The 17956-nt window shown below is 41.9% G+C and overlaps 1 protein-coding gene across 2 annotated transcripts in view; it reads right to left on the reverse strand.

Moving 5' to 3' along the window:
- Nucleotides 1–17956, reverse strand: part of Rfc1 (replication factor C subunit 1) — a 65072-nt gene that overhangs the window by 5739 nt on the left and 41377 nt on the right. Inside the window, exons 10-22 of one of the 2 annotated variants that reach the window (XM_042678067.1) lie at nt 17267–17374; nt 16263–16442; nt 14675–14779; nt 11465–11873; nt 10411–10520; nt 7106–7220; nt 5185–5282; nt 4871–5008; nt 4640–4735; nt 4144–4242; nt 3398–3552; nt 3157–3274; nt 599–744 (exon numbers count right to left, since the gene is read on the reverse strand). In XM_042678067.1, the coding sequence (XP_042534001.1) occupies nt 599–744; nt 3157–3274; nt 3398–3552; nt 4144–4242; nt 4640–4735; nt 4871–5008; nt 5185–5282; nt 7106–7220; nt 10411–10520; nt 11465–11873; nt 14675–14779; nt 16263–16442; nt 17267–17374 (1877 nt within the window). Of the gene's footprint in view, nt 1–598; nt 745–3156; nt 3275–3397; nt 3553–4143; nt 4243–4639; nt 4736–4870; nt 5009–5184; nt 5283–7105; nt 7221–10410; nt 10524–11464; nt 11874–14674; nt 14780–16262; nt 16443–17266; nt 17375–17956 lie in introns of both variants that reach the window. The other variant, XM_042678066.1, reaches the window with a different exon arrangement.

Genomic DNA, 17956 nt, shown 5'->3' on the forward strand with positions numbered 1-17956 from the left:
TGTAATACTAGCTACTCAGGAGGCTGAGATCTAAGGGATAGGAAAGATCGTGACTATCTCCAATAAACCACTCAGAAACGCTGTGGCTCAAGTGGTAGGGCGCTAGCCTTGAGCTTCATCTCCCAGAGATCAAGCCCTAGGACCAAAAAAAAAAATTTTTTTTTGAAATTTCTTCTGACTTTTTTATATATTCTATTTTTTAACCACACTTGGTAAAAACCACATATAATGAACTTACAGGGTGGACTTGCTATAAAGGAACTTACCCAGGATACTAATCTACTTAACAGTAAAACCAAACCAAACCCCAATTTTTTTTTTTTTTTTGACAGTTGTGGGGCTGAACTCTGGGCCTGGGCGCTGTCCCTCAGCTCTTCAGTTCAAAGCTAGTGCCACAACACCACTTCCGGCTTTTTCTGCTTATGTGGTGCTGAAGAATCGAACCCAGGGCCTCATACATGCAAGGCAAGCACTCTACCACTGAGCCACCTTCCCAGCCCCCGAACCCCAAAATTTTCAGACTCACACTGTACTCTGAGTAACGAATAATACCCAAACAACAAAAATAAAATGGTAAGAATGGTGAGATTTTGCTTACCGAAGACTCATGTGCAGTGCAAGGTCCTGAACCAGGCGATCGTGTCTGCCTGTAGTTGAGTGCTTCCCCAGCCAGCTAGGGAAGGAGGGGAACTGGGTCATGTACCCCCTCATCAGCTCTCCAGGAAGAACACTGGCATAAATGGCCTGAAAAAAAAATCCAACTTATGTCCAGATTTTAATTTGACACACTGTCACTTCTTTAGTTTCTCTGGTTAGATATGGTTTGAGTGTACAGCAGAACCTTCCTGTGGTTTAAGTTAACCCCCATTATGAAGCATGAAAAAGGTATAAACTTCATTCTTAGTATTTAGAGGCCGGACTTCTAGGATGTGATGTGAATTAATGAGGTCATGAAGGTGGAGGCTACTTTGTAACTGACTCCAGGTAGCTTTACCATAGGAGATAGACAACACCCACACATACACATATGCTTTCTCTCCTCTTCCATGGAATGGTTTGTGCTACCTCAGGACTAGGACTTGCTGAGCAAGAAGGCCAACTATGCTCTGGTACTACGAGCTAAATAGAGTTCTCTTCTTTAAGTTCCTGAGTCTGTGATACTACACTACGTTTGCAGGAAAAATGAGCTAACACAGTCTGCGGGAAATGACGTGATGTCCCAATGCCTATTTTCAGGGCAGTCAGGCCCTTCCCTGTCTGACTTGTAGATGTGAGGAACCTGTCCCAGAATAAGCAACAGACTGTGATCAAGACCATGAACCAAAACACGCCATAGCCCACAGAGTTCATCTTGCATTCTTGGCTAACGGAGCCCAACATGCTCAGCACATACCATGTCTCAGCACTGATTACCTTACGCAACTGATAGCACAGACAAATTCAAATGTGGAAAGCTTAGAGAATGGATTATACTAGCACTGGAGAAGAGTGAAAAAAAAAATCTCTGTAGATGTTTTCACTGTATGAAAGGCTGGAATTATATTCTCTAAATTCATTCCAATAGTATTTTTTCCTAAGTACCTTCTTCATACTAGATAATTTCTAAAATACTTCAGGAAGATAATTTTACACAACTATTCTTCTGTTGCTGAACATGAAGATTTTCTCCAAATTTTTGCAATTAAAACTAATGCTTTATGGTATCTATTTTGTTTTGTTTTGTTTATGGGTAGTTAAGACTTGAACTCTGGGCCGGGCGCTACCACTCAGCTCTTCAGCTTAAGGTGAGCGCTCTACCACTTGAGCCACAGTGCCACTTAAGAGATAAGAGTTTCACAGACTTTCCTGCATGGGCTGGCTTTGAACCATGATCCTCAGATCTCAGCCTCCTGAGTGATTACAGGCATGAGCCACCAATGCCCGACTATGGTGTACTTTTGTTATTGTTGTTGTTGTTTTGGGGTCCGGTCATGGGCCTGAACTCTGGGCTTGGGTGCTGTCCCTCAGCTCTTCAGCTTAAGGCTAGCACTCTACCACTTGAGCCACAGTGCCACTTCCGGCTTATGTGGTGCTGAGGAATGGAACCCAGGGCCTCATGCATGCAAGGCAGCGCTCTACCACTAAGCCACCTTCCCAGACCCCTATGGTGTATTTTTTTTTTTGGGGTCCGGTCATGGGGCCTGAACTCTGGGCCTGGGCGCTGTCCCTCAGCTCTTCAGCTCAAGACTAGCGTTCTACCACTTGAGCCACAGCGCCACTTCCGGCTTTTTTCTGTTTGCTTATGTGGTGCTGAGGAATTGAACCCAGGGCCTCATGCATGCAAGGCAAGCACTCTACCACTGAGCCACCTTCCCAGCCCCTCATGCATGCAAGGCAAGCACTCTACCACTGAGCCACCTAGAGTGCTTGCCTTGCATGCATGAGGCCCTGGGTTCAATTCCTCAGTACCACATAAGCATCCTCAGGCTCTAACACTATATACATCCACAAAACTCAGAAATGGAGGGGTCATTCACTGGCAAAGCACTTACCTAGCACTCACAAAGCCCTGAGTTTGATCCTTAGCACCTCCCCACAAAAAATATAAATCTCAACTAAGAATGGTCTTCAGTATAAAAATTTGTCAAAGTCTGTTTTCCTTGAAGATATCAGTCTATTTATAAAATAGGGTAGAAAGAGCTATCTAGAGTCTCTCTGGTAGAGCCACAGATCTCTCTCTCTCTCTATCTCTCTCTCACACACACACACACACACACACTCACACTCACATGAGCACATGCTTTGGTTACACTGGCCTTATTTTCATGCATCCATTTACATAAAAATCACTTTCGAAACATTAGAAAATACAATATTTAAATCTACAACAGACTGTATTTTTGCCACAAAAATAATATTCCTCTGGCATTTTAAATACTGGCAGAGGATGGGCTAGGATGATGGCTCAGTGGTACAGCGCTTGCCTTGCATGCCTGAGGCCCTGGGTTCGATTCCTCAGCACCACGTAAGTAAAATGAAAGAAGCCGGAAGTGGCACTGTGGCTCAAGTGGTAGAGCACTCACCTTTAGCTGAAGAGCTGAGGGACAGCGCCCAGGCCCAGAGTTCAGGCCCCACGACCAGATCCAAAAAAAATAAAAAAATAGAACCCATACTTACTTGGGTGGGCAGAAGGCTCCAATTTTGCTTACTCCGGATCTGACTGTCCACTAAGTCGCCATCACATATGCTATCTGCCGCTCGGCTCAACAGCATCAAGTGCTTTTTCATGTCACCCCTGCAGGAGAGAGCCAGTCTGGATTACACCACCATCCACACCCAGCCACTCCTCCCCAAACATCTGGCCTTTGCAGCGTAGGGAGGGCCCTAATCCTACCCTTCACTAGCTATGAATGCTCACCCCGCAGCTACAGGCTTCACGTGTAGGTAATTCTCCTGGACAAAGAGGGGTGCTATTGAATAGTCATGAAAAAAGAGATCTGATTTGTCCATAAGTGACATGTGGGCAGTCTCCTCTCCAGCTGCAAACACTTTCCGGGCAACATCAAATGGGCCCTGAAAAGATGGAGGACACACCTATTAGAATGAACAAAACCTATAAAACATGGACCTCAAGTGCTGGCAAGGATACAGAGCAACAAGCATGCTCTCTGATTGCTGGGGATGGTAGAGCCACTCTGCAATAGTTGGCCACCTTATTCATAACTGCCAAAAGCTAGAAGCAACAAAGATGCCTTTCAGTAAATAAATGGACAAGTAAACTGTGGTATATCCAGACAATGGACTAATACTTAACCATTTTTTTTTTAAAAAAGACCCTCTAATCAAGACATGAAAACAGGAATCTCAAATGCATATAATTATGTGGAAGAAGCCAACGCAAAAGGCTCATAATTTCAACTATAACAGCATTCTGGAAAAAGAAAAACTAAAGAGACAGGAAAAAGACTAGTGGTTGTCCAGGGCTGAGGGGGGTGGAGGAAGACAAGAGACACATATTAAGAGGAACCTTGGGGCAGAAAAAGTTCTCTAATATTACAGTGAGTGACACATGTCATCTTATACTTGAATGGACACCACCAATGTAACACTACAGAACAAAGAGGTGCTCTGGCTGCAGAAATAAGAAACAGGAACTTCTTTTACCATTTTGATATCCTTCTTGGCCCGATGAGAGTCAGCTTTGGCCTGGTCATAGGTTAGTGCCTTACTTCGTGCACACCACATACTCAGATTGTGTAAAACCTAAAAGAAACATAATAAGACACAAATGCCAGGCACTGGTGGCTCACACCTGTAATCCTAGCTGCTCAGGAGGCTGAGATCTGAGAATCATGGTTCAAAGCCAGTCTGGACAGGAAAGCCTGTGAGACTCTTATCTCCAATAAACCACTCAGAGAACCAGAAATGGCACTGTGGCTCAAGTGGAAGAGTGCTCATCTTGAGCTGAAGAGCTGAGGGACAGCACTTAGACCCAGAGTTCAAGCCCCACAACTGACAAAAAAAAATAAGAACGAACGAAAGAAAGGAACAAAGAAACAAAGAGAAAGAAAGAAAGAAAATATGGTAACCCCTCCCTACAAGTTTAAAGGCATTAATTCACAAGAACCACCAATTATCGTATAATCCACATTTAACTTACCTGTCTGATATCTTGGTTGGCTCCCAAAATTATTTCATTCATTGCTGGAGGGGGGATCTTTAAACCTTCTTTATATGCAATAGACATCATAGCACCCTGAAATTGACAAGGAAAGACTCCTCAGCAATTTTTTTTTTAGCTCATATAATGACATTTTAAAAACACGTATCAGATATTTTTAAGTATCCACACTTAAGTAGGACAGTGTGGTTAAATAAATTCTTATCATACCTTAATTTGTTCAACCCGAGGTCTTTGAAAACGAAGATCAAAACAATAATGAACCAAAGAGCGAATCTTGGGATGGTTTCTATCATTGCACATACAAATAATGGGAATTTTAGTATGTTTTATCAGGCCAATTAATTCCTAAAAGACAAATTTTCAACACAAAAGCATTACTTAAAAAAATACCATACTGGTTATTTTTAAGTTTTAAAAATCTTCTGAACAATATTCCTTAACTGCTATAAATAACAATGCATATACTTAAATACTGTTTTAAAAATAAAAATCAACTGAAAATGTGCAGGGCTTTTGTTTACCTGAATCCCTCCCCTGTCCTCATTGCCTGCCATGCCATCCACTTCATCCATGATGAGCGCGTGCTTCGTGCTGCCTGAAGCGGCTCCACCTGACCCACCTGACAGGTGGACAAGAACATAGGGATACGGCTCACAACTGCTACTTCACAGGAAGTTTTCAACTTCAAAACCTACAAGAGTAAGTCTTGCCCTGCATTCCCAATTTCCCTTCTCAGAGGTCTCTCAGAGTCCCTCACATACGCTTTAAGAAATTGTCTAGGGCTGGGAAGGTGGCTCAGTGGTAGAGCGCTTGCCTTGCATGCATGAGGCCCTGGGTTCAATTCCTCAGCACCACATAAGCAGAAAATAAAAAAGCCGGAAGTGGCACTGTGGCTCAAGTGGTAGAGCTAGAGCGCTAGCCTTAGGCTGAAGAGCTGAGGGACAGCACTCAGGCCCCACGACCAGACCCAAAAAAAAACAAAAAAAAGAAATTGTCTATACATACTAAAATCACCACACAATATACACCTTGGTTTTGTCATGTCATATAATTTGGTGATTAATTTGTTCCTCATTTACAAGTACAAAATACTTCATTTTTAAGGCAACTTAATATAGCTTGACACATGTCAACTTAATCACAATCGACTGATGAAAATGTTGAGAGATTTCCAAGCTTTTTCTATAAGTCATACTTAATATCCCAATATGTCTCTACATGTACATGTGTATGTACCTATGTCACTTTGCATATTTACAAGTATAATAGCTACAATCCAGAAACTGTAATTTCTGGCTAGAAGGTGTGAATAATATAGTTTAAGAAATATTAATAGGCTACTTTCCAGAACTACATCACTTTACATCTCAGCACCTGTATAAGAGTAACACTGCCTAAGCAGCCTCTTTTGAACAATGATTTTCTACCACTGCAAGAACCAAGGGCTAGAGGCTGGGAAGGTGGCTCAGTGGTAGAGCACTTGCCTTGCATGCCTGAAGCCCTAGGTTCGATTCCTCAGCACCACATAAGAAAAAAGCCGGAAGTGGCGCTGTGGCTCAAGTGGTAGAGTGCTAGCCTTGAGCTAAAGAGCTGAGGGACAGTGCCCAGACCAGAGTTCAGGCCCCATGACCAGACCCAAAAAAACAAACAAACAAACAAACAAACCAAGGGCTGGGTACCAATGGCTCAGACCTATAATCCTAGGCTGAGATATGAGGATCAAGACCCAAAGCCAGCCTGGGCAGAAAACACTGGAGACTCTTTTATCTCCAATTACCCGACAAAAAAAGTAGTAAGTGGAGATGTGGCTCCAGTGGTAAGAGCACCAGCCTTGAGAGGAAAAGCTAAGGGAGAGCATCCTGGCCCTGAGTTTTGTACTGACAAAAAAAAAAAAAAAAAATGGCGCAATGATTCAAGTGACCCAGCAATTGTGATAGGCTCTAAACAGATACATCAGAGATTGGGGCATCTCAATTTTCCCCATGAACTCTGGCCTCGGAACCTAGTAAGCACTTCTACACTGTGTCTTTCTGTCTGTCTCCAAACAGGTGTTCTCTCTTTTTCATCAAGGCTTCTCAAAACATTTCACCCTTTTATCAGAAGCTTACAGAGTGTCCCAAACACAATTACTCGTCATCTGCAGCTTTATTCCCTCAGACATCACACTGCATTCCTTCCTTCACAGAATTTTTCTATGTATCTTCTAAACCCATAGGCAAAACCTAAAATTAGGGTCATGTACACATTTTATCACATTCTCAGAAACCACTAAGGCTTTAACAAGTATAACCCCTACCCCATAAGATCCTTATATTCTTGACAACCCCAGGATTTTAAGGAGGTGGCTTGCCATATGGTAGTATACAATGCTAGTTATAGAACATTGAAATAAACTTGGATTTTCTTATATAGCAACAACAAAAAGGTTCAATAGCCACCTACCTGAATAAAAGCCTGTGATGCTGGTATTATTGAGTGATTCGGCTACAATCGCCTTCAAGCTATTCTTGCTCCGCGTGTCACTAGCATTTAGTTCCACATAGCTGTATCCCAATTCCTAATTAAAATATTGGAAAACATTACTTTTTACAATATAAAATAACTCCCCTCCCCTAAGAAAAGGCTTGTTACAAAAGAAAATCACATAAAAAACTATGAGTAAAAATATAAAATGATAGTAATGACAATGAGCTTAACTATAATATGCCTCAAATACTAGACATTTCTAAAGTATAAATATATATTGTACACACATAGAAACACACACAAATTTAGTCTTAAAACCTCAGCTGGTACATTAACCTAGAAAAGCATTTTTTTTTTTTTTGGTCGGTCATAGGGCTTGAACTCTTGAGCTTGAGCGCTGTCCCTCAGCTCTTCAGCTCAAGGCTAGCGCTCTACCACTTGAGCTACAGCGCCACTTCCAGTTTTCTGGTGGTTTATTGGAGATAGGAGTCTCACAGTCTTTCCTGCCCGGGCTGGCTTTGAACCGCGATCCTCAGATCAGAAGAGCATATTTAAACAAGCAAATTTTCTAATTTGCTTTTTACAGTCCTTTAAGAAATATAATAATTCTTGGGGGAGGGGGGGTATGATTGGGTGGGGGGGAGGGGGGAGGCTGGGAAGGGAGGTGAAGGGTAAACAAAGGAGGAGGCTGCAATGCTTGGTAAGAAATGTATGCATTATCCTGCCCATGTAATTGTAACCCCTCTGTACAGTATGTTCTCAAATAAAATTAAATTAAATTAAAAAAAATATATATATAATAATTCTAAGAATTCAATATTAGATATAGAATCAAGATAATTCTTGCCTCTTCAGAAAAATTCAAGTTACTCTGATTCATTTTCCAAGACTGATCAACTATGAAAATGTCTTTTAATTACCAAAAAAAAAGCACAACAATAAGAATTATGCTCACAAATGTAGGGACTAGGAAAAAAGTGTGCTTTTTTAATGTTAATGAGAAATATAAATATTGATATATAAATGTTATGCTCTAATCCATATAAAGACCATAAGAAACCACTAACTGAGGTGGCGAAGGATTGAGAAATCCAGCAGCTACTATTCTGATGACCTATTAACTGTTTTTCTTGAGTGCTCAAGGTAAATCAAATCCTCATGCTATCTAGAAATCCAACAGCCACAGAAACCAGAACAAAGGAGGGAAGAGCACACATCGGGTAGGAACAGAAACCCTGACTCAGACTACTCAGGCTCAAACTGCCATCACCTGCTTCTTTCAGCTGTTTTCATTTGTCACATGAGCAAAAGAGAACATACAGAACCACAAAGGCACATAAGGTCTCTGTATCTTTTCATGTCTGTAACATGTATTTGAATTACAGACAAGAGTATTCCTGAATCAAAATGCTCAGGTCCCAAAAGTGTTTCAAGTTGCAGAGTTTTTCATATTTTGGAACAGTTGCATATACTTTACTAACCCAAAATATCTGAATCAAAAATGCCCCAAATCTGAAAGGTTCCCCCACACTCACTTCAGCAATGCTGGGGTTTGAATTCAGGGCCTATGCCTACTAGGCAAGCACACACTACACTTGAGCCATCCCTTCGGCCCCAAAACTGAAGGTTTTTGTTTTGGTTTTTTTGTTATTGTTGTTTGCCAGTCCTGGGGATTGAACTCAGAGCTTGGGCGCTGTCCCTCAGCTTCTTTTGCACAAGGCTAGCATTCTACCACTTGAGCCACAGCACCACCTCTAGCTATTTCTGTCTATGTGGTACGGAGTAACTGAACCCAGGGCTTCATGCACACTAGGCAAGCCACTCTACCACTAAGCCATCTTCCCAGCCCCAAATCTGAAAGTTTTTGAGTGCCAATATGTCACTAAAAAGTTCTGAAGATGGGTATCATGGTTCACACCTCTGATCCTAGCTACTTGGAGGCAGAAATTAGAATCTCAATTCATGGCCAGCCCAGGCAAAAAGTTCAAAAGAGGGGCTGGGAAGGTGGCTCAGTGAGAGAGTGCTTGTCTTGCATGCATGAGGCCCTGGGTTAGATTCCTCAGCACCACATAAGCAGAAAAGAAAAAAAAAAGCTGGAAGTGGCGCTGTGGCTCAAGTGGTAGAGCACTAGCCTTGAGCTGAAAAACTGAGGGACAGCGCTCAGGCCCAAAGTTCAGACCCATGACTGGACCCCCCCACCCCCACCCCCCGCCAAAAAAAAAAAACTTCAAAAGATCCCATTTCAACTAATAAAAAGCTGGATAGAGTAGCATGCACCTTATTAATTCGAGGTATAGAATAGGAGGATCACAAGTCCAAATGGGACAAAAAAAGCAAGACCCTATTCAAAATATTACTAAAGCAAAAAAGGCTGGAGGTGTGGCTCAAGTGGTTGAGTGCCTGCCAGCAAGTATGAGGTCCTAAGTTTAAATCCAGTACTAAAACAAAAGTCTTGAGTTTTAGAGCTTTAAGAGAAGCAGAGGGTAGTGGCGTACATCTCTTAATTACAGCATTCTGAAGGCTGAGGTAGAGGACCACGAGTTCAAGGCCAGTCAAAGCTTTATAATGAGACCCTATCTTGAAAAAAAAAGTTATTTCAGATTTTCATATTAAAAAAAAAAAACTTTAAAAAAAAAAGCTAAGTACACAAGTGCTTAGCACACCGCCTAGCTCACAAGGAGAATACTATTACTTGAGTAGCTCCTCTTTCCATGGTTTCAGCCATACTCTAAAAACACTAAACAGGAAATCTGAGAAATAAACAATACTGAAGTTTTGGGGCTTTTTTTTTTTGTTTTGGGTTTTTTGCTTTGTTTTTTTTTAATCGGTTGTGGGGCTTGCTCTGGGCCTGAGCACTATCCCTCAGCTCTTCAGCTCAAGGCTAGCACTCTACCACTTGAGCCACAGGGCCATTTCAGATTTTCTGGTGGTTTAATTGGAGATAAGAGTCTCAAGGACTTTCCTGTCTAGGCTGGCTTTGAACCGTGATCCTCAGATCTCAGCCTCCTGAGTAGCTAGGATTATAGGTATGAGCCACCAACACCCGCAATACTCAGTTTTTACATTTGCCACTGTGAACAGTATGAGGAAATCTCAAGCTGCTCCACAAAGGAACCATGCCTGTCCTGTCTATCTGTGCTGACAAACTCCTATCCATTGATTTTAGAAAAATATACAGAGCAGGTTTACATACGCACACCACTTGTACACCCATTCACCTGCATGCAGCTATCTCTTCCACAGGGGCATGCTAATGTTTATCTTTCCAAGTACACACCCACCTGACACACCAAAGAGGCTGTGGTGGTTTTGCCAACACCTGGAGGGCCTGAGAGCAACGCTGCCTTAAAACTAGAGCCATCATCTTTGCCAGCACATTTACCGAACTTGGCTGCTAAGGAAAAAAAAGTTGCAGAGAGTTAACTTGTTAACCTACAGAAATGCAGGAACCACAGTGGTTGTGATGACTTACCCACAGGTAGCCGTTCTCAGTTTAGTCCTAAATTTGTAGAATATTTTCTACAAATTATACATGTAACTTCCAGAGCACTAAGTACGCTGCCTAAATCATCTCAACCCAAATAAAAAGCTCACTTTCAAACTTGGCTGTCAAACAATAATTCAATGAGCTTCCTTTCTAACACACACGCACGCACGCACGCACGCACGCACGCACGCACGCACGCACGCACACTCCCCACTGTGTTTGCAGGAAAATGCTATGCCTGCAACTGCTGTGCACAGCCCAGCACCAGAACCCACTCCCCCCATGGATACTGGCACAGAAAAGGACTCAAGGGACAGAAACCACCGCAGCAGAGGCCCATCAAGCCTCCCAAAGCAAGTCATCCATTGTGCAGGCTAGGCTTTTGGGCTGCCCGATCTGAAGCACATCTCAGCTCTCTCCATGCCCTCCCCTGGGCATACCCGGGCCTCCAGGCCTTGGGGCACTTTCCTTTCCCACCCAACATCTATCTATACCTTCCCCCAAGTCTCCCACTACTAGCATTCTAAGTCCCAGCAGAGCTATACTTTCCTCCAAGGATAGGGGCGTACTCCTCTGCCCTGACTACATCTTTCTAACTCCACTTAGGCTCTATACTCACCCCTACTGGCTCAGGGCACGTTAATGGCTGACTCACAGTCACCCCGCTGTGTGGAAGCACCTGAGGAGACTGCCTGTTCACAGCAGCTCCAGGGTCTACCACAGCACCTGGGTTCAGTAAGCAACTTGCTGATGGGTGAAGGAACCAACTTTAGCCTTGCACCCAAGTGTGCAACTGAGTAATTACATGCCAAGACACACACACAAATGAAAGTAGTTGTAAAAATCACCATGCTTTTTCTCTTCAGGCGAACTCTTATGCCAGTTTCGAAGCCAGCGGAGCAGCTTATTGGCACAACTTTGGTCACCTTGCTGTCCAATTATGGTCTTGAGCGAGGTTGGCTTGTATTTATCCACCCAGAGCAGATTTTCCACTTGGTTTTCACTGCTGTCATCAGCCAAATCCCTAGCCTGGCTGTCATCATCTGTCTCCTGGGCCACCTGCTTGCTGAAGTCCAGGCCTCTTGGGAACACATTTGCTTCTTTTGTTTCCTTTTTTAATGCCTTCCTAGGGCTGTCCTTTTTGGGAGTAAGCTTGTTCTTTTTAGATTCTGATTCCTTCTTGGTTGGACTACTTTTTCTTTTTCCTTGGTTATTTTTTTTGGGTGTCCTCTCCAGTTTGGTTTTCTCTTTCTTCATCTTAAAAAGTCAAGAAAAAGCAAAAAAAAAAAAAAGGAAATTTGATGAGACACAGAGAAATCCCATCCTGCTAAGTGTACTCCACAGAGGGCAATGTGAAATATCCAAGTGATCTTCTACATCTTAGCTCCTAGACCTTCTACAGTGCACTGAGCTGTCTGTAGAAATCATCACTTTCTAAACTTCATAATCAGCCACAGTGGGGAGAGGGCACACACCTGTGATCCAGCTACTTGGGAGGTGGAGACAGAAGCCTCATAAATTCAGCCTAGAGAAAGTTATCCAGATCTATCTCAAACACAAGAACATACTTTTTTAAAAAATAACAAGCACTCAGATTTCAGTTTGAAAAAAGAGGGTAATAAAAGATTTTTGTTGTCATTTTCTGACTAGTTACAAGTTAATACCTCCACAAAAAAATTGTATACAAATTTTTCAGACCAGTGTTGTTTATAAAAAGATGGAAACCAAACAGTACATTACAGATGACTAAACAAAATGTAATTTTCACAGTAGAACATTATTCACTCATTAAAAGGAGCGAAGTACTAATACGTGCTACAACTTAGGTGAATCTTAAAATCATTAGGCTAAGCCGGGGACACCAGTGGCTCACGATTGTAACCCTCATCACTTGGGAGGCTGAGATCTGAAGATCATGGTTCAATACCAGCCCAGGAAGGAAAATCTCTCAGACTCCAATTAACTACCAAAAAAACAGAAGTGATACTGTGGCTCAATGTGATAGAGCACTAACCTTGAGCAAAAGAGCTCTGAGACACCCAAGGCCTTAAGTTCAAGCCCACAACCAATTGACAAAAAAAAAAAAAAAAGTCATTAGGTTAAGTGAAAAAATATAGACACAAAAGATCACATTCTGCATGAATCCATTCATATGAAATAGACAAGTCCTGAGACTCAAGTGAACACACTACTTAGCAAAATGTATGGGGCCCTGACATCCTAGTACTCTAATAAGCAAACAAACCTCAGAGGGAGAAAGTAAAGCAATGATTATGAAGGGATGGGGATGAATGACTAAGGAATAAGTGAGGCGTTACTTCTTTTTTTAGGGTGAGCGGAACAGAGGTTGTTGTGGGGATGGAACTCAAGACCACCTGGGCCACAACCAAAGTGCTTTTGCTTTTAGTTTGCTTTTCAGAAAGATCTTACACTTCTACTCAGGCAACCTCAGAAAGCAATCCTCGTATCTTTACTTTCCCACTATTTGGCACGTGCCACACACCAGGCAGAATTCTTAGAATGACAAAGTTCTGAGTTATAAGGTTTGCATGGCCTTGTGAATAAAAAAAGGCTTGACTTACACCATTTTCAAAGGGTATCTTTTTTTTTCTTTTTTTCTTTTTGTGCCAGTGTTGAGGAATTCAGGGCTGGGACATTGTTACACAGCTTTTTCATTCACGGCTGGAAATCTACCCGCAACTCTTCTTCTAACCTTTTTTTTCTTTTGGGGGGGGGGGGGGGGAAGAGTGATTTATTGGAGCCTCAAAGACTTGAACCTTAATCCTCAGATCTCAGCCTCCTGAGTAGCTAGGATTACAGAATCCTCAGATCTCAGCCTCCTGAGTAGCTAGGATTACAGGCCTGATCTAGATGGTTACAGAATCCAGAGCCACCAGCACATGGTGGGTAGGCCAGTCCTGGGACTTGCACTCAGGACCTAGACACTGCCCCTGAGCTTTTTTGCTCAAAGCCAGTGCTCTACCACTTAAGCCACAGTTACACTTCCAGCTTTTTTTGGTGGTTAATTGGAGATAAACCTGGGCTGGCTTCAAGCCACAGTCTGTATATCTCAGCTTCCTGAGTAGTTAAGATTACAGGCATGAACCACTGGCGCCCAGCATTATACCCATTCAATCAAGTAATTAAGACTTGATATAAAAAACACACAATGCTCTAAAGATGGAAGAAATCATCAACCAAACTCAACTGAGGCATTCTATAAGACCATTGACTAGCACTCATCAGAAGTGTCAAGGTCCTGAAGACAACAAGGGAAGACTAAAGAACTGTCATGGACTAGAGGAAAGTAAAGCCGCACAGCCTAATGTGGTCTGGGGTCCTAACACACAACTAGGGAACTGGAGAAAACGCTAAGTTCCACTAATATGTATAACTCAGCTTACAATATGGCATCAAGGTTGAGTGCTCCTGTTTTTACAACTTTACTATGGTATGTGACCCAAACTGTCCCCTAGGATTTTTTTTCAACTAGAATAAACCAAGTGGACCATTTGGCCATGTCAGTGACAGGCAGGTATAAAAGGTGGAATGACTGAGTGTAAAAAGCAGACAAACAAAACATTACATGGTTCTGATAGCAATGCAATCTCTAGATCCAGTCAGCTCATAACTTAAGCTACTCAAGCCAATAATTTTTCCTTTTCCTATAGGCTGGTTTCTGTTGCAACTGGAAAAGTTCCAATATAGTTCTAACTGATGAATAATTTAGCATGCATAACAGAATTCTTTAAAGAACACTTAAGGAGTAATATGCACAGCAAAGTCAATGAAAAATAAGATAAGGAAGGCACATTTAGTACTTAAATATGCTGTATTCAATAAACACTGTCCTCTTGTTCTCATTCCTTTGAGAAAAGGAAACATATCAAACAAGATATCCTAAAGCAGAGTCCTCCAAGTCAAAAAACATTAAGGTGAGATCTGTGGCAGAAGGGGCGAATAATCTCAAGAAATAGCACTGTGTCCACTCACGATACCTGCCATGAAACAAGTTTCTATGCACCGAATGAAATAAACCAAGTTCATGGTATACAAACCTCAGCTTCAACTGCTATTTCATACTTGGACTTTTTGCCTGGCATAGTTCTAATCAAATTCAATAGGCCATCTTCATCAATAATTTTTGTCCCCAAAGCTGCTGCCTGTTGGTTCAAAATACAAATCATCAAAACCATATCCTAATCATTTCTATAAAGAAAGAAGTTGTGTTTTACTGGTAGATTAGGCAATGTTGGAATAAACACACACACACAGAAAAAGTTCCACTAAAAAAAAGAAAATGATGACTGGTGCTCCCTTGGAGTGGTGGTGGCAGCCAAAGCGTCCCATATTTGTTATGGGAAAAAAAGGAACAAAGCTACTAAGACCTAATGCCATTCTTCTCCATCTCACACGACTCAATGGCAGACATTTCCTGCAACTTAACTTCCCTATCCACAGGATTCTGATGTGCCTAGGTCTCCAAGTAATGGGTTTTATCTTATGACTGGCCTACCATGATCAGGAAAGTCCTGCTCCTTCTCCACCTCCCTGGTAAGTCTGACTTCCCATGGGAGTCTGGCCAATGAGAGGTGGAATTCTACAGGCGGTGTTTCTGGGACAACAGTTGTCAGGTAAGCCGCAGCTATTATGACACCTGTCATTGCTTCCTTTCTTACCTTGCCAGCACAAGGTAGGATGACAGAAGGAGGATGGGATTTGCTGAGCTACATTACTAAGCTGCTGAGCAACTCAGCAACTGCTTGTCTCTGGAATTCTTCTTTGGTAAGTTAATGAGGCCCCATCTCAATCAGTAAGCCACACATGGCAGTGTGTACACATGTAAGTGTCAGCTCAGCTACATAGGAGGCGTAAGTGGGAAGTGCAAAGTCTAATGCTGGTCCTAGACAAAAACATGACACCTCCTCTGAAAAATAACTAAAAACTACAAAAGCCCTGGGAGTATGGCTCATGTGGTAGAACGCCTACTTTTAGAAAGCATGAGGGCCAGGCTAGGAAGGTGGCTCAGTGGTAGAGCGCTTGCCTAACATGCCTGAGGCCCTGGGTTCAATTCCTCAGCACCACATAAGCAAAAAAAAAGAAAAAAGCCGTAAGTGGCGCTGTGGCTCAAGTGGTAGAGCGCTAGCCTTGAGCTGAAGAGCTGAGGGACAGCGCCCAGGCCCAGAGTTCAGGCCCCACGACCAGACCCCCCCCCAAAAAAGAGAAAGAAAGCGTGAGGCCCTTAATTTGAATCCCAGTACAATAAACATGTAAATAGTATATATACTATATATAGCATGTAATATATATAATATATTTATATAGTATATATAGTACATAGTATATAATATATAGTATATAGTATATAATGTATAGTATATAGTATATATTGTATATAATAGAACGCATACAAACACAGGCAGCCAGAAAAAAACTGTCTTTAAAAAGAAGATTTAAACTAGAAGATATAAAAAAAGTCAAAGTCAACAGGAACTGTGTTTCCAACTAGAAAGGAATACCTCGGGGTCAACGCCAGAACAACGTGAGACAAAACATTTTTCCCGGGTTACCTCTGTAAAGGAATTACCACAAACTGTCGCATCAACAGCATGCCTGGCAAGCAGCTATTACTGGACAGAGACACACCTTGTCACTCTTGGACTGTCCACTATCACGACCCATGACAAGGTAGTTGGTTTTCTTGCTGACATTTCCTGTTACTTTTCCCCCATAACGTTCAATTAGAGACTTGGCTTCATCTCGTTCAATAGACTCCAGGACTCCTGTGATCACAAATGTAAGGCCTTCCAAGCAGTTTTCAGCTCCCTGAAAGCCAGAATGTCAAGCAGGGTAGAAATTACACGGTAGCTTTCCAAAGAAATATTTGGCATCAAAACTGCAGCAACTGATTTTTCTCATCTGACGTCATAAATAACCTCAGCATGAAACACTGGCTGGAAATTTACAGGAAATATGCAGATGAAACTAAATCCTGAGAAAAATCTTATGCAGTTAACATTTAATAAACATAAAAGGACCAACAAGAAACATACACCAACTATGAAACATACAATTGTGTTGGCAAAGCTTACTGTAACTACCAAAACTGCTAGGAATGTAAAGGCAATGAGAACTTGATTGGAAAGATAACCAATCATTTAAGGGACACTGGCCATGACAATATAGTTATACTTTTACATTTTTACAAAAGATCAATAAAATTATTCAGCCAACCAAAATGAAAGTTACTTATGATAGAACTGAGTAGAACGGAGATGAGCACAGACTTTAAATTGGCTAAAGAAAGGCCAAAGACTGCTCAAACATAAGCTCAATCACCCCCATTCTTCTTACATGACAAAAAGAAATAGCAATGGATTCACACCGTAGATGGGAAAAAATCTGACAAAGCTCTACATTCAAGTCTCTACTATCACCCCTATCATCTGTCTCCTGAGTAAGCTAAGGCTCTGAACATCTTACTTATCCTGAGAAAGCATTAATTCATAAAGTGCATGAACATTCTTAAATGCATAAATAAGATGAGGATACTTTTTCTATTAACATTTCCTTATGTGATAAGCACAGTGCACACAGCCTGGACCCACAAGAGAGAGGTGCTCACAGGCTCGCATGCTCTCTGCTCTTACCTTTGGTATTTCTTTGGAGCCCAGAGCTTTGGGACCTTCTCTATTTAAGTAACTTCGATAAGCTTGATAATTAGTGCGTTTCTTTTCTAAATCTTCTGGACTTACAGACTTTGGAAGAGGGAAAGAAAACTGAAATGAAAACTATCATATCAAATACATGTCAAGTTAAAAATACATTCCTGGAAATAGTACACATTAAAGTCATGTATGTGTTTTTTCCTGAAATTATGTTTATATTGTATAGATACCCTCTCCAGCTTCCAGATATCTACCTGACAATCATTCCCCCTATCAGCCCTTCTCAAAACTTCCCACTCAGGCTGGGAATATGGCTTAATGGTAGCATGCATGAAGCCCTGGATTCAATTACTCAGTACCACATAAACAGAAAAAGACAGAAATGGCACTATGGCTCAAGTAGTAGAGTGTTAGGCTTGAGCAAAAGAAGCCAAGGACAGTGCTCAGGCTCTGAGTTCAAGTACCAGGACTGGCAAAAGAAAAAAAAAAAAAACTCAGCCTCCTGAGCAGCTAAGATTACAGACATGAACCATCAGCACATAGGCACCCAGCTTATTTTTTGTTATTTTTAACTCATAAGTAACCTCATTCCCTTTGAAGAGTACACAAATATTCTTTTTGTTGTTTTTTTTTGGGGGGTCCGGTCATGGGGCCTGAACTCTGGGCCTGGGC

The sequence above is a fragment of the Dipodomys spectabilis genome, unplaced genomic scaffold (genome assembly GCF_019054845.1).
Source record: "Dipodomys spectabilis isolate Male_0828 unplaced genomic scaffold, ASM1905484v1 ptg000043l, whole genome shotgun sequence".
Classification (NCBI taxonomy): domain Eukaryota; kingdom Metazoa; phylum Chordata; class Mammalia; order Rodentia; family Heteromyidae; genus Dipodomys; species Dipodomys spectabilis.